This window comes from Hibiscus syriacus, unplaced genomic scaffold, assembly GCF_006381635.1.
Source record: "Hibiscus syriacus cultivar Baekdansim isolate YM2019G1 unplaced genomic scaffold, ASM638163v2 tig00112856_pilon, whole genome shotgun sequence".
NCBI classification, from domain to species: Eukaryota; Viridiplantae; Streptophyta; class Magnoliopsida; order Malvales; family Malvaceae; genus Hibiscus; species Hibiscus syriacus.
The window spans coordinates 735,943-762,121 of record NW_024063411.1 but is presented as its reverse complement, the minus strand read 5'-3'; the positions used below and the strand labels follow the sequence as shown (position 1 = coordinate 762,121).

At 34.9% G+C, this 26,179-nt stretch overlaps 1 protein-coding gene, 2 non-coding genes and 2 pseudogenes across 3 annotated transcripts; 3 read left to right on the top strand and 2 right to left on the bottom strand.

The window, feature by feature from the left end:
- Positions 1-5: 5 nt before the first annotated feature.
- On the top strand, positions 6-10,615 carry LOC120183970 (annotated as a pseudogene).
- LOC120184027 lies at positions 4,186-4,287 on the top strand. The gene has a single exon (XR_005521983.1). It is a non-coding gene; the product is annotated as a small nucleolar RNA Z103 (small nucleolar RNA).
- Positions 10,616-14,019: 3,404 nt separating the features above from the next.
- LOC120183975 lies at positions 14,020-16,015 on the bottom strand (annotated as a pseudogene).
- Positions 16,016-20,047: 4,032 nt separating this feature from the next.
- On the top strand, positions 20,048-20,119 carry TRNAE-UUC. The gene has a single exon. It is a non-coding gene; the product is annotated as a tRNA-Glu (tRNA).
- Positions 20,120-24,924: 4,805 nt separating this feature from the next.
- LOC120183978 (ATP-dependent Clp protease proteolytic subunit-related protein 3, chloroplastic-like) lies at positions 24,925-26,166 on the bottom strand. The gene is made up of 3 exons (XM_039188558.1): positions 25,776-26,166; positions 25,426-25,501; positions 24,925-25,036 (listed from the first exon to the last, which is right to left on the bottom strand). The coding sequence occupies exons 1-3, from the start codon at positions 26,070-26,072 to the stop codon at positions 24,942-24,944; spliced, it is 468 nt and encodes a 155-aa protein (XP_039044489.1). The 5' UTR covers positions 26,073-26,166; the 3' UTR covers positions 24,925-24,941.
- Positions 26,167-26,179: the final 13 nt, after the last annotated feature.

The window sequence follows — 26,179 nt, the reverse complement described above, 5'->3', positions numbered from 1 at the left end:
GGGTGATGATGACGATAGAGGGAGTAATGGATACGGCGGTATTGGATGATATAATACGGAGGTTATTGGAAGGGAAAGGAGGGAAACAGGTTAAACTTTCGGAGGGAGAGATTCGTCAGCTTTGCATTAATGCTAAGCAGATCTTCATTTCTCAGCCTAATCTTCTTCAGATCAGTGCTCCCATTAGAATCTGCGGTTAGTTTCTTCTTCTTCTTCTTCTTCTTCTTTCCCTCCTTTTTTTTCCATTGAAAATGCTTCGATTCTTGAATTGCAATTGTTGATGGGAATTGCAAAAAGAATTCTAATATTGAGGGAGTTCATTTCCATGCACACAATAGCTAAATTTGAGATCGTTTCTTCCATTTGTATTATGAAATTTAGGATTTAATTCTTATATTGTAGTTTATCATAAACTAAAAATTAATTTATTCGTAAGACGTTATCAGTAGGTCCAAATTAATAATACGATTAAATATTTAAAAAATTATGTTTGCATGTAAGTTATAATACTTTTATCCCCATTTAATTCGGATTTCATGGGTATGCCTGAAATCACAATTAAGCACCAAAGTCCCATCCATTCTCCTCAAAGCAAACCTCTCTACCAACACATAACACTCAAATCTCCTCCACCCGCCACCATCACCGCCAATCTCCACCACCTTGTCAACCCTCTCAACCCCATCGACCCACCCTACCAACTCCTCAATCCACCTCATCCCCTCGAAAACCGCCGAGCTCAACCCGACACCACCCGATCCGAACCAAACGAACCCTTCATCATCACATCCACCACCTCTCACCACTTGGACCCCAAACAAGAAATCAACCTCCCTCTCTATCTCAACACTCAATGCCACAACATCACCTTTCCTCCCCCTCCCATCATCATTCTCCCATGAATATATTTTCTCCCACAATCTCTCCAACGTCACATTATAAAACAACGATGTCTCCATTTGTACTCTCAAAGAACAATCTTTAACGAACACAAAGGGCGTGTACCATTTCCCGACGATCAAGTTCTCCCCGGAACCGAGTTCCGGAACGTGTGATAGGATCGAGATGTTGAGCCCTTTGGCATCGTCTCTTAAATCATACACCCTTTCGTTTCTAACGAAAACACGGAACCTGAACCTCAGGAATCGGGGGGTCAAACCGTGAGGAACGACGGGTTTTGCGATGAAACAATCTCTGGTTGCGCTGCAGATTTCGAACTGCAGGGATTCATCTCTGTGATCGAATGGTTTCGGCTTCATGTCCGGTATGAATCTTCCCGAGCAACAGAAACTCTCGTCGTCTTCGGTTGCACACTGGCATGCTAATCTGTTTGACAGTTGCAATGTTACGTTTGGTTTTAATTTTAATTCCAGATTTCGTCCTTTATTTTACGAAGATTTAGAGAAGTTAATACATATAGTTTATCATAATTTATTATTCATATTTTACAACGAAAAAATAATTAAGAAGTTAGCTCGATTGCTTAATATTATTAAGCAAACTTTCACCTTCATAAAGATATAATTGCATAATTATCATTGTCATTCTTTTTCTATCATTTCGTTAACGTGTCGTTAATTCTACTTATTAAAAAGATTAATATGTTTTTAAAAATTTTGAGAATTCAATTTGTGATTGTCTAAAAGAGTTTCAGAAATTTCATAAATAGATTAATTTGCTTATCAAGTGGGGTAACGACATGTTAACAAAATAATCAAAATAGAATGATATTGATAGTTTGAGGACCGATAAACAAATTAATTTTTTAGAATGTCAAGGTTCAATTTTCTTAACCTTAAAAAACAAATTAAATATTTTTAACCAGTACAATTAACAAATAACGACATATTATAGAAGAATAAAAATGGAATGTAATGATAGTTTAAGGACTAATATATAACCTTTAAAATTTAATAACTAAATTAACTCAATTTTCATGTCAAACCCATATCATCAAGAGAATAAAATTTTCTTAATCACTGAGATCACTTCAAGAATTCAATTATTATTATAAGTTCGCTAGTTGGTTATAGTATATATTTTTATGTAGAAGTCCGTCAAAAACCGATTTTTAATTTTCTTGAACCAAACCGATCAAACCAACAAATAATACATCATAATTATCTCTTAAGAGTGATAGTACGAACCGAGTTCCGAACTCAATTTTCCAAGCTTTTAAAATCAAATAAAAGAGAAGTGAGAATTACCCTTTGTATTTTCCATCACCATGGATGATATAGTATCGATTGGAAGACAAAGGCTGACCAAGAACCGGGATGAAGAAGAAATATCTTCTCACTGCATCAAAGTCGAGGTGAAAAACACAGCGTTTGAAGGCAGTGGGAGTTCCTTAAATAACCCTTTGTTGATAAACCCTCTCACTTCTACTTTCTCGGCCGCTTCTCGCCCTCTCAACACCATTAAACCCGACTGCGGTGCCGCCGCCGCCACGGGAACCTCAACCGGATTCCTCCTATATCTTGAAAGAGTTCTTGTCACATACATGTTTCCTGTGTTCTTTTTCTCTTCTTTTCAATTGATCTTTATATATATATAAGATCAGTTTACATTTTGAATATTAGATTACGATCTCGTAATAAACCTTTATAGTATACGATTTAAATTAGTAGATTGATAAATCGAATATCGATGATTATACTAAGAATATATATTTTAACAAGAATGACACTGACTATTTGTCTTCAAGTAATTGGCTTAAGTTTTCCTATTCGACATTTCCGATGGGGAAACAGCTTTGTTCAATTAACCAGACAAGCGACAGAGGACATTTTGGCTTGACAAAGTAAAATAATTATTTTTTCTTAAACAACTTGGACGTAATGCTTTTTAAAATAGTTTTCAATTAAGATTTATATTTAATATATTGATAGTATATAATTTAATATATTATTAATAGAATTTATTGAGCGACTTTTGGCGGTGAAATAAAGTATTATTTTTTATTAACGGGGTTGATTCAAGTTGTAACAGCTTGATATCGCTTAAGCAATGTCTCAGGTTCGAGTCCTTGTGTATGTGAATAGACCTAGGAGACTTACCCACCAAAATCAGGTGTGCGAAGCGAGTCGGTCTAGACTAATCAGGACGAAGTCCTAGAATCGGAACAACAACCTAAAAAAATATTGTTCTCTTTAGATGCCATAGGTTTGAGCTGTTGCGTCTACAAGGTATGTGTTGTCAAATAACTAACAAAGATAATATAGCTAAAGATGATAATGGGTCGGGTTAAGTCGAGTTTTTGGTCAAATCGATTCAACTCGAGAAGCATACCCTCTCCATCGAATTCAACACGACTTGGAGAAGCATATTCTTTCCACCTAACATGACCAGAAATCTATCTCCTCCACTCGAACCTGAACCACCTCGAATTTTGAAGTAAAAACCCGCATCCAATCCTATCCGACATAAATTTGTCTAAAAAATGTTTTTAATTCTATAAAATAGGGACCTAATGGAAAAAATATGTATATAAAAACGAGGTATTTTAATAATTACCCCTAAAGTTATAAAAAAATTTACATTATTACTTCATATCTGATCAAGTCATAAATTTTTCACATTAAAATCAAATTCAATATGATTTTATCCTTTATAAAATCAAATTGAATCAAAATCCGTGAAATCCAGATTAAAGATCCGTATACGTGACCCATTATTCCCTTGGACTTCTAGTAAGGTTATTCTTGTAGTTTCATGTACCCATAATGGGTACAAAGGTAATTTCAAGTCTCTTCGAAACACCAAATCAGGGTTTCTCCTCCTCAGTGCCCCCCCCCCCTATTTATAATCCACTTGCCTATCGTCTCTGCCCATTAGCCAATTCGCTCTCTTCTGATTTAGTTCAAATTTTCATCTATCTGCATTTTTTTTATTATTCCATCTCCAAGTTCTTATTTTTTTGTTTTATTCCGATTATTATTTCTTGTAGACCCATTTTTCTCCGATTACTCTCTCGGAAATCTGGATGGAAAAAGGCAATAACTTAGAGTCACTGTCGCGCTTAGATTTGAATAGCGACTTCAGCGCTGTACGTTGCCGATAAGAATTCTTTGGGGCTGAGATTCTGGCATTTTGATCTTGTTTTTTTCCTGTGATTTTTATGCATTCAGATGCCCCTATATGTTTTTTCCTCATTATTTGAAAATTATTATGATTTGGAGTGAGATGGAAGTGATGATTATTTCCCCAGATGATCGAAGCTGAACATACTGAGCAAATCTTTAATCCCTAATTCTTTAGGGATTCCAAGCCAGAACTCTGATCCATATTAACAGCTTTTTTTATTCAAAATAAATCCACTGACGAAGATGGTGAGATTGAAGGTTTTTAATCTAAATATCACCCAATAAATTATAATACGTAGAAATAACATCTTTAATCGAATATATATTAAAATAGTTTTCTTTTGGACTACAAGGTAAGAATCGTGTTTGGGGAAATGTGTCTTGGGAACGGGAAATGATCACGTGCGACAGTATTAATATATGTTTAAAAAAATATTATATGTTTTGTTATTATTTTTTTTAATAAAATTGATAAAAAAATTATCGAAAATATTATTATATTTATCTTTTTTATTATTATTGAGTATTTATTGGTTTTATTAACAAATCCAGTAAAACACTATTGATTTTATTATTTTTTTACTGATTTTGTTATTATTTGACACTTTATTGAAATTTTTAAAAAAATATTAATATTTTAAGTAGAAATAATAATATTTTAGGTATATTTTTACTGATTTTGTTAACAAATAATAACAAAATCGATAGTGTATTTCCTTAGTCGTATATTAAGGGTGCCGCACCGTAGAACTTCTCCCGAGAACATGACAAATTAACGAGTAATTTTTATATCTATTAGTAAATTACTAATTTTTTAATGAAATAAATTTTTAAGATCACTACTAAATAAAAAGTCATATAAAATAAATTAACGAGTTGTTCGAAAATTTATTGAGTCGAGTTGGCCTTTGTTCGACTCAACTCGTTAAGGTCTAGAGTCGAGTTCTAGTTTGATTCCAATCAACCCGAATCGATCTTTTATCGAATTTTGACTGAATCGAATTCGAACTGCTCACGAGTTGTTCAATTTATTGAGCACCCCTAATAGTATATATGTGGTATTAGTTTTCATACTAATTATATTTTCAGTTATATTTTGTATTTATCAAAGTGATATCAATATCTTATTACGTTGAATCATTATGAATCAATTGTTGTATTTTTCAAATTAATTCATTTTTTAGAGTTTCAAATTTGATACAATATGTTTAGGATTTATTTCAATTTTTATCTCAAAATTCAAGATAAGTGAAATACAACTAAAATTTAAGTAGGGACTTATTATTTTCGAGTCGAAGTCATCTTAATTTGTGCTCATTCCTAATTTTTTAGTCTTGTAAAGAATTCTTATTTAGATATTAAATATTTTTCTAGTTATAAATCAAGATTTATCATATAATTTTTAATAACCTAAAATAATTATAAGATGGTAACTATTTATAATTTTCATAATTTATTGATAATGCATACACAATCGTTAAACAATTATTTGAATTCAAATTTTTTAAAAAATAATATTTTATTTTATCACTAAAATAACTCAATAAATTTATATAAATTTTTTAAATGTGAACAAATAAATCAACGCAAATCGCCATGCAATAACCCTAAATGTGCCCGTAAAGTACGAAGGTTTCAAACTAATGGTATTGGTCATTTTCATTCTTTTCTTCGCATATGCATAAATTAAAAATTATGATATTTTAGATATGAATAAATTATATTTTTAGTCTAAATTATCAATTTTAATTTATTTTAATATTTAAACTTTTAATTTTTTAAAACCATATTTAAAATTTAGCATTTTTTAAATTTTAGTATGCCACGTTTAAAAACATTTCGGGGCTGTTTGGTTCGGAGAGTGTGAGATTCTCATGGGAATGAAATCCACATTCTCCCGTTTGGTTGGTCGAGAATCTCATTCCCGGTAATGCTTTATTACCAATAGTAGATTTTTTGGGGTATATTACCGGGAATGTCATTACCGACATTTTGGACTAAAATGCCCTTAAATTTTTTTTTTCCAAAAATATCCTTCTTCTGTCATTGAATAATAAAAATTCTACGAAGGTTAAATTATAAATTTATCCTTAAACTATTTTAGATTTACAAAAAAAATCTATTCTCCAACTTGTTAAAAATAAATATATAATAAGGATAATTTGGTCAAATATACATTCCAATAATCTTTTATTCCTTTAACCAAACACGATAATCTTACATTCCTGTTAAATCAACCAAACACAAAATACAACATTGACAGTAATCATATTCTCTAGTAATCTTTTATTCCCACTGGTAATCTTACATTCCGTGAACCAAATGATGTTGGCATATACATAAAGTATGAAGGTTTCAAACTAATGATTTTGTCCATTTTTTAATCTTTTCTTGTCATATATATAAAATAAAAATCCTTATATTTTAGATATGGATAGTTTACGCTTTTAGTATCTAAAATATTAGTTTTAATCAATTTTAGTACTTAAACATTTTTTAAAATCATACCTAAAATTTAATTTTTTATTCATTTTAATACCCTCAGTTAAAAACTTTTCTTGGCATATACATAAAGTATGAAGGTTTCAAACTAATGGTATTGGCCATTTTTAATATTTTCTTGGCATATACATAAAATAAAAATCCTTATATTTTAGATAAGAGACAAAAATTTACTAAATTAAATAATGAAAAAAAAATAACAACAACAACAACAAACTTTCCACGAATTACTCTAAATATATTTTATCTTCTTCAATCCATTTCTCCCTTCTTTCGATCCCCGATCTTTCTTCCTCTCCATCTTAATGCTTTCGAGTCCTTTTGATAAACCATCAAGTACCCATTTTCCTCGCCCATTAATTGTAAAAATCGCACAAAAATCAAGTCGGATTATCCATAACTTCCCAGGAAAATTTGGTGGTTTTGAATCGTTGAAGGGAAAAGGGGTGATGATGACGATAGAGGGGGTAATGGATACGGCGGTATTGGATGATATTATACGGAGGTTATTGGAGGGAAACAGGTTAAACTTTCGGAGGGAGAGATTCGTCAGCTTTGCATTAATGCTAAGCAGATCTTCATTTCTCAGCCTAATCTTCTTCAGATCAGTGCTCCCATTAGAATCTGCGGTTAGTTTCTTCTTCTTCTTTCTCCCCCTCCCCCTTTCTTTCCATTGAAAATGCTTGGATTTTTTAATTGCAATTGTAGATGGGAATTGCAAAAAGAATTATAATGTTGAGGGAGTTCATTTCCATGCACACAATAGCTAAATTTGAGATCGTTTCTTCCATTTGTATTATGAAATTTAAGATTTAATTCTTATATTGTAGTTTATCATAAATTAATAATTAATTCATTCGTAAGACGTTATCAGTAGGTAGGGTTGTAAATGAGACGAGATAGATCGCGAGCTACTCGAGATCAACTCGATCAAGGCTCGATAAATACTTTGATCGAATGGACTCGAGCTCGAGCTTGACTCGAGTTCTTAACGAGCCGAAACGAGCTACTTGATATTCGACTCGAAAAGCTCGTGAGCATCTCGAAAATATAATATATTGATTGATATTTTTTAATAAAATAAATCATTAATAATATTAACATTTATGTATTGATTTTTTTTAAAATACAGTAAGATTTTCATGTATTTAAGGTTCAGGTTCGAGTTTGAGTTTGAGGCTTCAATCGAGTTAAGTTTAAGAATTTTTTTTTCATTTCGAGCCTTTTCGAGCTTCTCACGAGCTTCAGTTCAAGATTTTAAGTTCGAATCGAGCTTGAAAATTTTAAGCTCTCGAGTTTTCGAGTCGAGCCGAGCTCGACTCGGCTCGTTTACACCCCTAACAGTAGGTCCAAATTAATAATACGATTAAATATTTAAAAAATTATGTTTGCATGTAAGTTATATGCTCAAGGATGGTTTAAAGTCAAATTTCATTACAAAATTTGAGCTGAGAGGTTGCCGATATAGCCATGGTTAGAAGATCTATATCTAATTAAACTCATGTATACATACAGATATAATTATTCGAATCTGAATTATTTAAGAAAATATCATTTCTTTTACTATTAGAATCACTCCTCGAATTTTACAAAATTATATACAATTCAAGTAGAATTCTAATCTTGAGGAAGGATGTTAATGTCACTTAACCACTAGATCAATAGAATAATCGACGAATTAAGATATAGTTAGGTTTAAAGTAACAATTTCTTTTGATGTAATTTTGAATTTTATTTGTAACTATTAGAAAATTAAAAGTAAAAAAAAACACATCTATGATTAATACAATATAAGACACATGCAAGGGATAAGATAGTTTAACATGGTTTGACCTTAACTATTTTTATTAGTGAAAGGAGCAATAATCTATTGTAAATGTAGAGATCACAAAGAGTATAAATACATAAAATTATTTCGTATTCCAAAAGCTTGTATATATTGTAAAACACTCTTCCAACGCTCTTAGAAAATTTACAGTAAAGTACATCAATGGTCTCCCAACTATAAGGTGGTGTTTTGTTGAGTGCATCAACTATCAAAATTTATAAAATGGTCCTCTGATTATAGAGTGTTGCTTTGTTGAGTCACCGACTATTCATATGTTATAAACTCGTTCTTTTTAGTTAAAAAATTGACGCTAGTTTGAGCTGGACGTTAACTTGTTAACTGAGATATTGTAAAATTTGATTCCAGAATCTAAAACGGTTATCATATCTCAATCAGTATGTTAACGTCAAACTCAGACAACCATCAACTTTTTTACTAAAAAGGACGAGTTTGGGAATAGTTGGATGACCATTCTATAACTTTTAATAGTCGAATGACTCAACAAAGTAAAACCATATAGCTGGAAGATCATTATGTAACTTTTAATAGTCGGAGGCTCAATAAAGTAACATCCTATAACCGGGACCATTTGTATACTTTACCCTAAAATTTATCTCTAGAACCTAAACCATGAAAGTTACAAACATTATTCCAGTTATGTTCAATAGTACATGTAATTATTCAAATGTATTGATATTATAATTTTTTATTTGTAGGTGATATCCATGGACAATACCAAGATTTGTTGAGGGTATTCGAGTACGGTGGATATCCACCGGAATCAAACTATTTGTTCCTTGGGGATTACGTAGACCGAGGCAAGCAAAGCTTGGAGACAATATGCTTGCTTTTGGCCTACAAAATAAGATACCCGACCGGATTTTCTCTTGAGAGGGAACCACGAAGACGCTAAGGTGAACCGGATCTATGGGTTCTATGACGAGTGCAAAAGGAGATTTAACGCTAGTCTTTGGAAACTTTTCACCAACTGCTTTAACCATTTGCCCGTGGCTGCACTCATTGATGAGAAGGTGCTTTGTATGCATGCGGGTTGTCGCCGGATTTGGAAAAATTGGATCAAATCAAGGAGATCGAGAGGCCGACGGAAGTTCCCGACGGCGGTCTTCTATGTGACCTACTCTGGTCTGATCCCAATCCGAACGTAGAGGGTTGGGCGGATAGAGATCGAGGCATTTCGTGCACTTTCGGTGCTGATGTTATCTCTAACTTCTTGGAAAAGAACGACCTCGATCTCATTTGTCGAGGTCACCAAGTAAGTCAATTTCTCTTCTTTTTTTCAATACAAAAGGTTTTTGCAGTTTGAGGATAAAATAAAGGATTACAAATTAGGACTCGAACCCTAGACCTACCACATAATAATTGTATAAACTAATTGAACAAAAACTCCCAGTTAGCTTATTGACCAAGTAAAGCAATTTCTTTATGCTTGTGGGAAAAGTAAGCCAATTTCTTTATGCTTGTGGACCAAGTCATCTCTTAAAGCCGGTCGTATAAACCGATTGAGCTAAGCTCTGAGTTAAACTCTGGTGTGAGTGTAGGATAAGGGTATGTTCAATTTTTTTCTAAAATTTTCATGTATTTGGAGGGTCATATTTTCATATCAATGCTCACATTTGTCGAAAATGAACGTTAGACACGAATACTTATAGTTTTTATCGTAGAATTTGTTCGGTTCGGATTAATCTTAAGTTTTGAATTGCAGGTGATGGAGGATGGGTATGAGTTTTTTGCTAATAGGAAATTAGTAACAATATTTTCAGCTCCAAATTATGGTGGAGATTTTGACAATGCTGGTGCTCTATTGAGTATTGATGAAGCTATTGCGTGCTCCTTCGAGATATTCAAACCAGCAGTGCCAAGCAATAAGGTCAATTTAAAGAAGGTACACACACTTACGGGTATAAAAGATACATCTTTCTCACAAACTACTCATATTAATCTCGAAAGAAATCCGAATTTGAATCGGTTACGTTCGAATTGAGCTCGAGCGAGCGAAATCAATTATACTAACATTTGTCTCAACTAACTTGCAAGCCTTATCAATTTCTTATTCTTTAGTAGTTAGATTTTTATCTCGAATTAAATTAGACCCCTATGCTATGCAATGCAATGTACTGTAATGTATAATTAACTCTCTTGCATTTATGTTCAACAGCCACAGAAGATCGGAACAACCTGATATGCAGTGAACGGAGAAGTTTCCAGGAGGAACGTTGTTGTTCGACACATCCGAGATCCCGACAAGCTCAATCTGGAAACTGTATTTCAGTTTTATTTTTAAATACCCCGGGGACTCAAGTGTTCATCAGGTGGTTTACAGGCTAAATTATAAATATCTGTCTAAGAAATGGTGTTCCAGTATTGAATGAATTGCTTTGTCTCTTAGAAGAATTATATATATAAATTGATGAATATTTTAAAAAATTTTGACATGTGAAAAGTTATATAAATATAAATCTACGAATATGAATCAAGCTATTTCAGTGGTTAATAGATTGTTGTTATCTCTTAAGATTCTGGGTTTGAGCATCGCAAATGTAAAGGATGTAAGTGTGTTTATTATTAAATGGTTCATATAGGGATGGGTATGGGTCGGGTTTTTGGTCCACCCGACCCGAGAACGAGGAGTCCTCCACCTGAGACCCGACCCGACCAAAATAAGTTTTCACCCGACCCGATATATAACTTAAAAACCTGATCCGACTCGACCCGACCCGAAATAATAAAATATTATTCAATGAAAACAGTGACTTAATCAGAAAAAAAATAATATACAGAGGGGTATTATTGTAATTATTTCTAAATATTTAAGGTAAAATTATATATTTTTTCAGGTCAGATCGGGTATTTTTCACCCTAAACCCGAACAAAATTAAAAAAAATCCGACCCGATCGGATCGGGTTCGGGTCCCATGCCCATCCCTAGTTTCATAGTCTTTAAACGGATAATGCATTGTTTTCACTCCAAACTTGTCCAAAAAATTTAACAATTTCATCTTTGTTATATTTAATCCTAATTTCAAGTTAACAAGCCTTATTTTAAAACTCGAAGTTAACTTGAATTTTTTTCGAATCGAATCGATTTTTAGAGTTTCTATTTAAATTTAATTGAATATTTATAATATTATTTGATTCTAATTTAAGTGATTTTCTGTAACCATATATACAATACAAATATATTTCTTCATTTTTTTAATATGAGATATATATTACAAAGTCCATTGACTCAACTCAAACTTGAAAATAAATCCACTAATTATTAAAAAATTTGAGTCGAGTTGAAATTTTTTCGAGTCAAGTTTATAAAATTTTAACTCCAAGTCAATTCGAGTCGAATCAAGCCAAAAAAAGCGATTTTTCGAGTAGAGTCGAATTTTGCTCCCCGCTACTTATAGCCAACAATATTAAATAAAGAAACAACATGAATTACAAGCTCATTATATAAAACTAGCAAAATCCATCATGTATGGAAATACATACATATATATAACCATATCTACGTATAATAATTTACAGATTTTCAACATATGACAAAACTCAGCATCGAGAGTTGACATGCATGGAAATTAGTTAAGTTGAAAAGATACAGAAGCTAGCCAGCTAACCAGGCAATATTGGTTCATTTTCCGGCTCATATCTCGCACGTAGTAAGGAGGATCAGGGCTCCTTCGTCCAACCTAGTCGGTCTTCTCGACGGCATCCGATGTTGATCTTCTTTGAAACCGAAATAACTACCTGCTTTATAAACACATTAACAACTTCACGTATGGGAACGACGTAAGGTTTTATGTCAAAGAGAATAACATCTCCGAAACCGAAATGACTACCTCTTTCGTAAACGAATATTTCATCCACATTAACAACTTTACTTATAGGAACAACGTCGAATTTTATGTCAGAGTATAAATTTATAAAACCTTTTAAGGATAAAAAATTGGATCGCCAATAAAAAATACAAAAGTTTTAAAATATATGATAATTTAAAATTTTCAATGAGAAAAACAACTGCCTAACTCTCCTTCAATTCATCCCTATTTATATAACTAATTATATTGATTAAATATTTATTTTTAATAGTGATTAAATATTTGTTTAAGAGAAAATAACTTCAGTGACAGAAAATGCCTTATAATATACGATTTTAACCAACTTTTTTTGGATTTGCGAAAATAACCAACAAATTCGCAACGCGATCTCAAATTCGCAACACAAACTCCAGTTTCGCAACATAGTTTTCAAATTCGCAACGCGATTATCCAAAATCACAAAGCGAATTTCGTTTTCGCAACGCTAATTACCGATATAGGTAAACACAACTATTCGCAACGCGATTCTCAAAATCGCAAAGCGATTTCGCAACACTAATTACCGATATAGGTAAACACAACTATTCTCAACTCGTTTTCGTAACTCGAATTTCGCAACGCTAATTACCGATATAGGTAAACACAACTCAGTTTTCAAATTGTCGAATTCGGATTTTTACCGGATTTTTTTACCGAGTTTACCTATGTCGATAATTTAGTTGCGAAATTTGCGAATTCGAGTTGTGAAATTCGCGTTGTGAAAACGAAATTCGTGTTACGAATTTGAAAACTGAGTTGCGAATAGTTGTGTTTACCTATATTGGTAATTAGCATTGCGAAAACGAAATTCGCGTTGCGAATTTGAAAACTAAGTTGTGTGTTTACCTACATCAGTAATTAGCGTTGCAAAAACGAAATTCGTATTGCGAATTTGAAAACTGCGTTGCGAATTTGAAAACTATGTTGCGAAACTGGTGTTCGCGTTGCGAATTTGTTGGTTATTTTCGCAAATCCAAAAAAAGTTGATTAAAATCGTATATTATAAGACATTTTCGGTCACTGAAATTATTTTCTTCTCTTTGTTTAAATGGATAATAAGATTAACCTGCATATATTTACTTTATAATTACCTCTCACCCAAAAAAGACACGCTACCATATTAAACTGCTCCATTTATTTCGTTATCCATCTAGGAAAATTAAACCTACAAATAAATAAATCCAGCACTTTATACAGATTAAATATATACTACAGGAAAAAGGAGATAACGGAGGAGATGTTCCGACCGGCGAAACCGGAGGAGATCCGATCTGGTAATCCGATGGAGATACGGGAGGAGATGTTCCGATCATAATAGTATGCGCCACTCTCATCGCTTCCTCCTACAGCGTTTCAGCACTCCCTCCATCAGATCCTGATCATTAGTAGGTCGTTAAAACGAAATAAACATATAAATTAACAAAACCAGAATTAAAAAAAAAAAAAAAACTTTCCGTTCGTAACAAATTTTCGCTTTATTTTAAAATCTCCTCCGCGGGTTTGATTTAACAAACATTCAATTACTTATGCAGAAACAATTATCGCTTTCAATAAAACTAAAGAACGCCGCCAGTGAAATACGTGTTAGCGAACCAGTGGCGGAGTAAGTGTTGGAAATAAAACACTCACACAAACAACTTTTATTGAAACTCAAACAAATATTACAAGAACACTCTCACTCAAAACAAGAACTACAACTCACTCTTATAAGACTTTGCTTCTTCACTCACTCACTTCGCTGCAGGTGGTTACCGACCGATCAAAACAAATGGTTTGACTTTACTGGCTTCGAAACAGATTTGCTTGACGAGGAGTTATGGCTTTACCTATCAAAACGCTTCGTACCGATAGCATCAATTTCATCTATGAAAATGATGCAAGGAGATTTTTTCCTTTGCAAGCTGAAAGGCATCACGGACAAGTTTTGCTCCATCTCCAATGAACATCTACATGCATTACATTATCAACAATCTTCTTTTAAAGCTATAATAACCAAAAATGTGCATGGGATACAGCGGTATGTTAGAAATTAAACAGAAACTAACATCTAGGGAAGAAAGTTCGGAAAAGAAAAAGGGCTTCTTACTTGAACCAGTTGTGGGCCTGCTAGCTTAAGAAAAGTGGCATTTGTTTGTGCCGCACAAGCACGAGCCATCAAAGTTTTGCCGGTTCCAGGAGGTCCGTATAAGAGCACACACGGACGCCTAACTTTTGAAACCGTTCTTTATGAGTCGTAGGCAATACAATGGCCTAAACTAGTTCTTGGATCTGTTCCGTGAAAGTAAAAAACCCATCAGGGACAAAAAAGAAAGTATGATTTGCAAGCAATTATCAACTGAAATCAGAAAGGCAGTAGATTCTAATATTGCCTGCTTTTCCAAACCACCAACGTCATTGTAGTCCTCGGTCGGTTTCTCATCAACCTCCATAGCCTTCACTCGAGAGTCATATTCAGATGGCAGCGTATCCAATATCAAGTAGCTATCTTTATTAACCCCAACCAAATCACCAGGTTTCAACTTATCAGGGTCAACAAGTCCAATCACTGGTAGAAAGATGGTCTGTGTAGTACAAAACAAATCAAGATCAAAACCAAGTGTTCTCACCTATTCTCAGAAAATGTTGATTTTGACAACACATCATTATGGGAAAACTATAACACTCACCTGACGAGTTGAGGTTTTTAGCACAACACACTTACCCTTCCTCTGTGAGTCAAGATCGATATTGGCACCACCCTCCTCTGCCTCATCTTCAGGATTCATCTCCAATATCTAACAGAAACAATAATTAAGATTTGAAACATCCAAAACAATCTTTCAGTACTCGGTGATTAGGGGTGGTAATGGATAGAGCAAATTTGGATATTCTCAATTATTGGATCCAATTTTTTTTATATTTGGATAACATTTTGATTCAAATATTAGAATTATTATCCGCAGTGGATGTGGATTTCACCTTCGGATATCCATTATCTAAATCAACATTACTTGAGCGGATAGTGGATTTGGATATCCCATCATGCTATCTAAATTCGCTTCATTCCGGTTAGGATACATGATTATTTCAGAAAACTTAGGTTAATAAATATCCAGGACTAAAGCCCTATAACAAAACAATGGGAATAATAATTGAAGCATGGATATAAAATGAAAGTAGTTATTCGGATTCAAATTCGAATATTACAGATAAATGCAAAAAACTGACCCTCTGTCATCCCTAATTTGGCTCTCTTCCAATGTTCTTTCAAGTTCAATATGCACAGAATCATTCCGTTCAAAAGAAATTAAAATAGATTTGGAATTAAGAAAACAGAGCCTACAGAAAATTTACCTCGACAATGTTGCCGACCAAATAAGGCAATTGCTTGTTAAGTTTAATCTTTTCTTGATTCTCCTTAATCTTCTCCTTGTATGAATCTAACTCCAGATTTATCCTTTGCATCTCCTCCTTCAATCCCCATAAACCAGAAAATTCACACAAATTATAGCGAAATCCTTTCAAAAGATAAACATTTTGCGTACAAAAGAGAAGTAATTAGGTTTAATCAGTGCTTAGATCTAAAATAAAGAGATAGAGACAGGAAAATCGAGAAGGAAAGGACCTTTTGAATGCGAATCTCGTTATTTTAAGACGAGAAGTTCTGATGATGTCCTCGATGGTCATCGAAGCTAACTGGTCTTCTTCAAAGCTCGAATCTTCTTCCATGGCGGTCGCCATTGATGACGGATTTCAAAAAACGGTGAATTTAATCGACAGATATAATCAGAGCCCACAATGCAGCAGAAGAAGAGAGATGAAATAGGCGAAGATTATTATATGTATACATATTCTTCTAATCTTGGAGCAAAAGAAATCTTAAAAGAATAATTTATCTAAGGTGATTATTATTTAAAAATTCCAATTATTTATTTATTTTAAAATGTTTGATTTAATTTTATAAAAGATAAAATAACTTGAGGGACCCAAAATGTATTATAATATATGATTTTAATCAATTTATTTTAGATTTGCAAAAATAACCAACGAATTTGCAACTCAATGAATTCGCAACACGAAAGCTAATTTTGTAACACAGTTTCCGAATTCGCAACACGAATTGTTAGATTTGTCTAGAAATTAAGTTGACAAGTTGGAAATTTCATCTTGGTTGGTGGCCAACTTATTGGAAATTTCATCTTGGTTGGTGGTCAAACTTTGAACATGTGAATTTCATATTTGGTGGCTAACTTGTACACATTGGAAAATTCTTTAGTAGGTGGTCAAACTTTGAACATATTGTTCTTGAAACTCAACTATAAATAGGCCTAAGTATTTCCATTAGATATCATCCCAAAAACAAGTTCTCTCTTCCTCTTGTATTCTTCTTTCTCCCACTTTGGGAATTCCAAAGAATTCCATTTGTTTTAATATTGGCGATATAGTGAAGTTATCATCCGGTGTTGTGCCCGAGGAATAGACGATATTCTCGTCGAACCTCGTAAATTTGGTGTGTTCTCTCCTTTATTGTTTTTTATTCGGTTCTTTTCCATTGTGTTTCAATATTCAATAGTTTGATAGGTTTATCCGCTGTGCAACCTTTGGTGGTTTTAATCTTGACATTTTAGGTCAATTTTAAAACTACGTTCATGTGGGAAATAACCCGTTTTCCCCATCACGAATAACATGAATTTGGAATTCGCAAAAATAAAACTAAAACCCACTTCCCCAACATCTCTTCCGCTTGCTTTTTTCATCCATTCTCTCCTCTTAGCACCACTCTTCACTTCAAAGCTACACCATTTACCAGCTTCGTCTTCCATTTCTCTGCCACCACCCAACACCCTGATTTACAAGTGAAAGAAAAAGAAGAAGAGTTTTCAAAAACTAGATTGATTGCCCAGAACGTGCCTTGGAGTTGTACCGTCGAAGACATTCAAGCTGCGAAATTCATATTCAAGTTACGAATTTGAAAATTGAGTTGCGAAATTGGCGAATTCGAGTTGCGAAATTGGCGAATTCGAGTTGTGAAATCCGAATTCGAGTTGCGAATTTGAAAACTGAGCTGCGAATTTGGCAAATTCATGTTGCGAAAGCAAGCTGAAGAGATGTTGGGGAAGTGGGTTTTAGGTTTATTTTGCAGAGAAAAAAGAGAAGATTGGTTATTTTTGCGAATTCCAAATTCATCCATTCTCTCCTCTCAGCACCACTCTTCGCTTCAAAGCTACACCATTTACCAGTTTCGTCCTCCATTTCTCTGCCACCACCCAACACTCTGATTTACAAATGAAAGAAGAATAAGAGTTTTCAAAAACTAGATTGATTGCCCAGAACGTGCCTTGGAGTTGTACCGTCGAAGACATTCGTTCTTTGTTCGAGAAATATGGCACTGTCGTATATGTTGAGGTTTTTCCTTTCTCTTGGGTTTGAACTGAATTCGATTTTCGAGTAGCGAATTTGAATTTTGAGTTTCGAGTTCCGAATACGATTTTCAAGTTGCAAAATCCATATTCAAGTTACGAATTTGAAAATTGAGTTGCGAAATTGACGAATTCGAGTTGCGAAATTGACGAATTCGAGTTGCGAATTTGAAAACTGAGTTGCGAATTTGGCAAATTCGTGTTGCGAAATCCAAATTCAAGTTGTGAATTCGGAAACTGTGTTGCGAAATTGGCTTTCGTGTTGCGAATTCGTTGGTTATTTTTGCAAATCCAAAAAAAGTTGGTTAAAATCGTATATTATAAGACATTTTGGGTCCCTCAAGTTATTTTCTCTTTAAATTATATATTTATACTTTATTCTGAATATATGTTTATACAAGTAATTTTTTAATAAGCTTAATACAAAAATAAGTTTCTAAAATATGTCTCGAAAAATATTTTAGTATTTAAAGAATTTTTCGTCAAAAATAAGTGTTTAATGTCTTCAACGTTACATTTTTAGGTGCCCAGATGTTAACCGCTATTTTTAAGTGACATGTGTCATGTTCTGATAATTTTAAGAATTTATTTAAAAAATAAAAAAAAAATTATTAAAAAAACAAACAACACCATGCCTCCCCCTCTCCCTTCCTTCTCCCCTCTTCTCCTTGTCAGTCGCTGCAACTGTCATTAGCACCGGCGTCGACCTCCGATCAAACTCCCGTTGGCCTTTTGTTGTAATCTGCCACCGTTTGTCGTTGAGAAATATTCAATGGTTCATTAGATTTTAAGCCATCGTCGTTGTTCTTCAACAATTCCGGTCAACTTCAACCTCCATAAGCCACAACGCCACCACCATTCGAACCATCGTGCAATTCCGATCAAAATCCAAATGTTTGACAATGAAGATGATGGCCGAAGATGGGCGGCGATGGTTGGTAATGGGTTGAAATGAGAAATTTTAGTTTTCTAGGTTGTTTTTTTATAATTTCAGTAAAACAAATTGAGTTTTTTTTATTAAATTAAGATATTTTATTTTTTTAAAAATAATGTTTTTTATTATTAAAAAAAGTAAAAAAATATATAACATTAGACACCTAAAAATATAATTGAGAAAACTTTAGGACCTGTTTTTAGCGAAAAATTCTTTAGGCACTAAAACGTTTTTAAACATTTTTACTATATATATTGGGTTAAGATTCATTTATACAATGTAATTTTTTTAGTTTTACACAGATTTATGACAGCGGTAATAGTTTGAATCAAAACATTTAAGAAGAATGATCTTTAAATTAACTGACCCTATTCCCATATGTAATGGGATAAGGGAGAGGTAGGATAGTAAGCTACCCCCAACGCCAGGTTGAGAGCAACTTCCGTGGAAGACCTCCGACATAATTATGAATTGCTCCCCGTGGGACTCGATCCCACGACCACAAGGTTAAGAGCCTTGCAGTCTACCAACTGTGCTGGACAGGCAATTCAAGAAGAATGATCTTTCCTTTAACAATTAAGATCACCTGACGAGTTAATAAAAACATTGCTAATGAGTTAACATTGTTTTTTAACTATGAAAAGAAATACGAAATCCAGCTACTATCCGACCAAGCAGCTATCCAATGTCTATTGAATTAGTGATGGATCTACAAATATTTTTTAAGGTAGACACATATATGTTAACAATATAAAATTTTTGAATGAGGTGAACATAAATAAATTTTAGGATGGGCAACATCAATAAAATAAATAATTAACCGAATAAAATTTGAATTTCAGTGTTCACCCTCATTAAGTTGTGGCTCCGTCACTGTCTACAATCTCAATGGATGAAACATAATAGATCTGAGTATCTAACGATAAACTCCATACAAGTTTCGCTAAATCATCTATAATCTTGTTTCTCTCCCTAGAGACTAACTGAAAGTTAATCTCTATTCTTTTTGAGGAAGTTAATGATATGTGGTATCATAGATGAAATACCATTCATATTTGATCGTTGAAGTAAGAGAGAGAAAATCCTTATTATCTATTTTAAGGGTAATATCTATTATCGAAGTATCCATGCGATTATCAAGCCCACAAATATTTTTTAAAGTTTCGCATAAAACATCGAACAACAACCAATTGATCTAAAGAAACTCGTAATTCATCTACCACCGGAGTCCCTAAGAACCCCACCACATGCGACTACCCTAATACAGCCTTCCTTATTCGGGTATTCCATCCGTGTTTAACTTAAACCTTCCTGTTGGAGGAGGTTGCCAAGCACACCTTCCATCAACTATTGGAGTGGTGGCCTCCCGCCATTTTCCATCCAAAGTCATGGCGTTAACCTCTTTCATTTGTTGCCATCAACATTGTAGCAAATCCATTGTCGTCCAGTGGTTAGGATATCTGGCTTTCACCCAGGAGACCCGGGTTCAATTCCCGGCAATGGAATATTTCTTGTATTTTGTCATGTTTTTCCTTATATTTTGAAGCATATGTTCATTATCTTGTATTTTTTTTAGTGTTATGTCATTTTTTATATCATAATAAATATCGTTCTTTATCATTTTTAGAGCTCTGTGTGTGATTATTCTTGGAAAACATTCGGAGCTAAATGGTTTTGGTGGGTCTAATTCTGCAGCTGTGATTTCTCACTATGTCAATTGTGTGCCTTCAATGATGAACTTGAAGAATAGACTGTTCTAGTTGACCAGACGGACAAACATCCCGAATTTCGTTTTAGGACGGCTAAAATCATTGCGTCTAATGAAGATTTCGACTCGATCTTTGACCCTTGAGTGCAAGTAAATCTTTGGAACACCGTAACTTTGATATTTCAGAGATGTGTTTGGTTTATGACAACAGTTATTCTCTGCTCCAGCAGTGAGGGAAACAAGTCGATGAGCAAATACGATATCGTCTTCTCGGTATTCATTGCGTCCCACAATAAGATTTTATGGCTGCAGCACATCTCGTAGCCAGTCCTATGGGGTCGCCACTCTACCGTAAATGTGTTGAGGCAACAACTTGACTTGGATTCAACTCCCCTTAGCTGGTTTTTGCATAAACATTGTGTGTCATGTATTTGATGGTATAGCTTGCAGCTAGTCCGGCTCACACCAACGCTGAGCAAACCGTGAACAAGTCAAAGTATGCTAATTGAGCTTGCAACAACCAGAACAAGGTAAACCGTGATTGCAACATCGTTTAACATATAATGCAGTATCTATCGTTGAACAAGGTGCTCTCTGTCACGTCTTTCATCAATTTTTGAACATATGTATATTGATAAGGATGGTTCGGGCCTCGTTGTTTGAGTTCGAGTTGATTTATGCGTACTAACGTGGAAGAAACACTTTGTGAAGCAGGAATAGCTAAATCTATTGATGCCATCACTGATAGAAGACAATGGTCCTATACCAACAAACGGTGATGCCATCCATAGTTCTTTAGCTGCTGGATTTAGAGTAGAACTCTTGAAACCGAAACGGGGACTCTTGTTACGGCACAATGCTCAGCAGCATGTCGGGTGGTCGAGGAAAACATGGTCTTCCGTAACTGTTTATGAAGGTGAATTCTCAGGTTGGATATATATTGGCTCTAATAAATTGACTTATTAAACTTGAATCTAAAACAGGATATCATGTTTTGCCTTGCATTTTGGATCATGTGTTATCTTGTATTTTTTAGTGTTATATCATGTTTCATATCATATTTAGTATCATTGGCTGCACACCTTTCTCTGAAATTTTCATTTTGGTATTTGTTGTATCCCGGCAAGATTTTATGGCTGCAGCACATCTCGTTGTCGTCCTATGGGGTCACGACTCTACCGTAAATGTTTCCGAGGCAAGTAAGAACAATTTGTCTTGGGTTCAACTTCCCTTAGATGGTATTTGGAATACTACTGATCTGATTCTTGATGTATAGTTGAACGCCTAGATTGCAGACCATCACGATTAGCATTTTCTCTTATGCCAAACGCACTCTTCGTTTAGATCAGTATTGTTGATGGAACATCTTATTTTTCATAAATGGAATCTCAAGTTCAGTTTGATTATTTTATATTGCAAAGTTCAATCTTGGATAACGCAGTGTGTTTTTCCAGCGGAGCTTGGTCTATTTCTTTGTCTTTTGTTGTTCTGATTGAGAAAGGTTGTCGATTACTTTCTAGCACAACGGGTCCCAAAGAACTGGCTCGGGTGACCGAGGCAGAATTCCGGAGAAAAGAAGAGAAGGCATCGTACTTGTCACGAGTTTCCTTATGTTGTGCCATGGGGAGTACTGATACGAATAGCCTTTCAAGGTGAGTGTGTGCTTATGTCTTCTTAGTGAACCTCATCTGCAGAACTTCACTTAGTGATCCTTGCCGGCTCGGGACGTGTAAACCGAACGGGTGCTGATGCCGATCCCCAGGTTTTTGCTTTGGAATGCTCTTGTATGCATAGCTTGTGTTAGTTCTGTTGACACCAATGTCGGGGAAACTCCGAACATCTTGAAGTACGCTAATCCAGCTTGAAACATTCAGAGCAAGGCAAACCGTGATCACAACGTCGTTGAACATATAACCGGTCGTTTGGGTTGTGCCACTGCCTGAGGTAATTATCGTTGGAGCATCGTATGTTCCGGTCTATTTCAACGTCGAGCTCTATATCATCTTATATCGGAAGATTTGCTCTTATAAAACATGCCTTCACCATCCCAAATTTCTCATCTAAAGGACTTACACAACCTTACTTGCATCATGCAGTATTCTCTTTTTTTTTTGGATAAATGTTGAAAACTTTATTCATCCAAAAGAAACCAACCAAACCAACCAAAATTTACACACACAAACAAGAAGGAAAACCAAACCCTATCTCAACTCCCAATCAACAGCAAGCAACGATGAGTTATCCCGAACACATCCTTTTAAACTCAGCATAACAAAAAAAATGGTTGTCCCTTTTTCCCATATGTATGGGATAAGGGGGAGGTAAGATAGTAGGCTACCCTCAACACCAGGTTGAGAGCAGCTTCCGTAAGAGACCTCCGAATTATGAAATGCCCTCCGTAAGACTCGATCCCATGACCTCAAGGTTAAAAACCTTGTGCTCTACCAACTCAGCATAACAATACCCCTAATCTGAGAGATCATACCTTCAACTTCCCTAGGCCGAACCCCATGCAACCTACCATTCCTCTCCTACCAAATATGATAAATATAACAACACCAAGCAATTCGAATAATGGTCCTCAGCAAGGATTTACTCCTAACATGAGCTATAATCCAATCCACCATATCAACCCAACAAACCCCAAACCAATTAACATGACAAGCCTACAAAATTTTAAGCCAAACATGCCTAGAAAAACTACATTCAGCAAATAAATGATCTCTGCTTTCAAAACCATAACCACAAAGAATACAAGAGGGATCAATATGAACCCCCAATGGAGCATACGTACCATCATCGACAAGCGATCGAGAAGAGCTAACCACGAAATGAACGAATTCTTGGAAATAAACAAGCCCCCCAGACAATACTATCCCATGGGACCTTATCTCTCTTACATCGAATCTCCTCCCAAACATGATAGCTCCCACTCATGCCATCCATAAGAGCAAATTCATCTCGCAAACCCCAGATCTTCTTCCATGCCCAACTATGACAACTATTTAGCTGAGTCTGCCAAACCGGGCACCCCTTCAGAACATACTCCTTAACCAAAGCCACCCAAAGAGAGCCTGCTTGGGTTAGAAGGAGCCACAAGCACTTCATCATACACGTCTTATTCCAAGCAAACATATTCTTAATCCCTAGACCACCATCACCCTTAGGAAAACAAACATGCTCCCAACTAACACGGGCTCCCCTAGCCAAACCCTCCGAACCTTTCCAAAGGAACACACTACACAACTACTGAATCCGCTTCAGAACTCGAGAAGGAAACAAGAACACGCTACTCCAAAAGTTTTGGATACTAAACACAACAGCTTGAATAAGCTAAAGCCTCCATGCAAAGGATAATCAGTTCGATAGCCAACACAAATTCTCCTCGCAATCTTCCCTATAAGACCCTCACAATCAGAGTAAGAAAGCCTTATAGAGACAAGAGAAACCCCTAGATAGTGCACAGGGACAATCCCAACACAAAAAACCGTACACTCAGCTAATCTCTGCAAATCTGAGCTCCCCACCCCAGTAAAAAAAAGTTCACTCTTCGAGATATTCATACAAAGACCTGACAACTTATAAAACACATCCATGACGCTCCTAACTGCCAACACAGCCCCCACATTACCTTTAGTAAACACTAGAAGATCATTAGCAAAACAGATATGCGTAAGCCCCACCCGTTTACAGTTCGGATGAAATTCTACCACACCATACTCGCCATCCAAATTCAACAACCTGGATAACACATTCATCACTATAATGAAAATATGTGGGGATAAAGGATCCCCCTGTCGAACACCTTTCGCCCCTGGAAAAAAAACCCACAAGATCCCCATTTAGGCAAACTGAAAACCGAGAATAAGTAATACAAGCTCGAAACCAACCAACGAAACGAGCAGGAAAGCCCAAGACCTCAAACACTTGAAAGACAAAATTCCAGTCCAATGAGTCAAATGCTTTCCTGAGGTCATCAACCTTCAGGGCACATCGAGCCGAAAGATGTTTCCTGCCATATCCATTTACCAACTCCTGCGCAAGCAAAATATTTTCCATCAAGTCCCGCCCTGTAAGGAAAACAGTCTGATTTGAAGGAATTCCGTGAATAAAGAAAAAATTAAATCTCGTTCTTGAACTAAAGTAACATAAACTCGAGACATCCAGAGAAAATTTTCTTATCAAAATATAGAAAATGAGACATACTGATATCTTTGAAGAACGAAAATTCACCTCATTTTGTAACTGCATAAGTGCATCATAGATGGCAAAACCCACCGTCTCCAAAGCCAACATGCATTATAAGAGCTTTAAATTAATGTACGTATAGCAAGAAGAAGCGAACATAATGCATGGCAAGAAGAAGAAGCGCCAGCATGGAAGAAGAAGCTAGTGTTTACAATTCAGATACTATTCAGGTTTGTATACGGTTTCATATTTGTAGGTTTACATGCACTTAATCTACTCAAAAGACAGTGAAAATCCAAATTTTAACTCAACTTACTTTTTTTACTTATTAAATGAGAACCAAGGTAAGAGTCTAACATCTCCAGAAGCTACGCGATCATTCATTATCAAATTTGAAGGTACCATATGCAAAGCTCACCGTTTCACCATCATCATGAGTTGTTCCCGTAGAGTTTATGTAAAGATAGATTGGTTGCTTCGGTTCCATTCATTGAAGATACATTAGTTCTGCAACTACAAGCTGTCACTGCAGGCACAAGCTGAAAGGTAGAAACGATCAAACTGTTTGAACAAATTACAATAAAAAACAGTATGATATAGGAAATGATACTCTTGGTTTGCTTTCTCGTACTGAGAGATCCATGAATCAGGATCCTAATACATATAGATACAAATTGTCCCTCGGGAACAAGAATTTCCAGGAAATAGTTATCTCAAAACTCTTAACAAGATTGCAAGAACATGAAATTCCAGTTATCCACAACCCAGTTTTGCAATTTTTATAAAAATAATTTCTAATTTGATAAAGCATATGCAACAGAAAACATTTACAATTTATAAACCTCACCCACCCACCCACCCTTTTAAATCGGAATTCGGGAATACTAATCGGCATGCCAATGTAAACTATTCTACCGTTAAGAAGCAATGAAGGTAAGTCCGGTGGAGAGCTTTTCGGCCTGTGCTCATTGTATGACACTGATCTTTCCACCTAATTCAGTTTCAATGAATGATTAGTTTGAAAATTTTCATTCAATACAAATTTATCAACAAAAATATATTTTAAAAAAAACCTATTACTATATCTGAAAACAAGAGCTCGAAAATTTTCCATTCGCATAGTTTCAATGAATGATTAATTCGCACAAATTTCCCATTCGTTCATGCATATAAATTTCAATTAATTCATAATTCCAATTCAAAACTTTCAAAGTTCATGCGAATGAAAATTAACAAAAATAAATAAATCAAATAGCAAAACATACTTGAGCTGGAGTTGCCATGAGTTTGGGAGAATCAAACAAGTCCAGAAACCGCGGCGTATCGGGATTAACGGAGCTGTTAACAAGCGTTTCGGGGGAAGAAGAGGCGACGGAAGCTAGTTTCGAAAGAAATGGGTCCTTAGGGCTTATTGGAGGCATGTGGATTTTTGCGGCGTTTCTGGCACCCAAAGCTCCGCCACTGAGCTTCAAAGACTTCGGTACTCGAACCGCTCGAGAAGAAGAAGATGAAGCTGAAGACACGATTGCGTAGGCCATTGGCGCCTGTAAGAAACACGCCATGAATTCCTCCTAAGCTTTGGATTATCTTTTCCTTCAAAAAAATTGTTGTGGAACGTGGAAATTCGAGGGGCGGGGAAAAGAAATTCCGCGTTTTCAGTTCAATATCT

Bases quoted from the DNA above. Each gene is read 5' to 3' on its own strand.
- LOC120183978 (XM_039188558.1), bottom strand. From the start codon at position 26,072: ATGGCGTGTTTCTTACAGGCGCCAATGGCCTACGCAATCGTGTCTTCA. The intron at 25,502-25,775 runs GTATGTTTTGCT...AAACTGAATTAG, and splicing joins TCATGGCAACTCCAGCTCAA to GTGGAAAGATCAGTGTCATA. The intron at 25,037-25,425 runs GTAGAATAGTTT...TTGTGCCTGCAG, and splicing joins ACCTTCATTGCTTCTTAACG to TGACAGCTTGTAGTTGCAGA.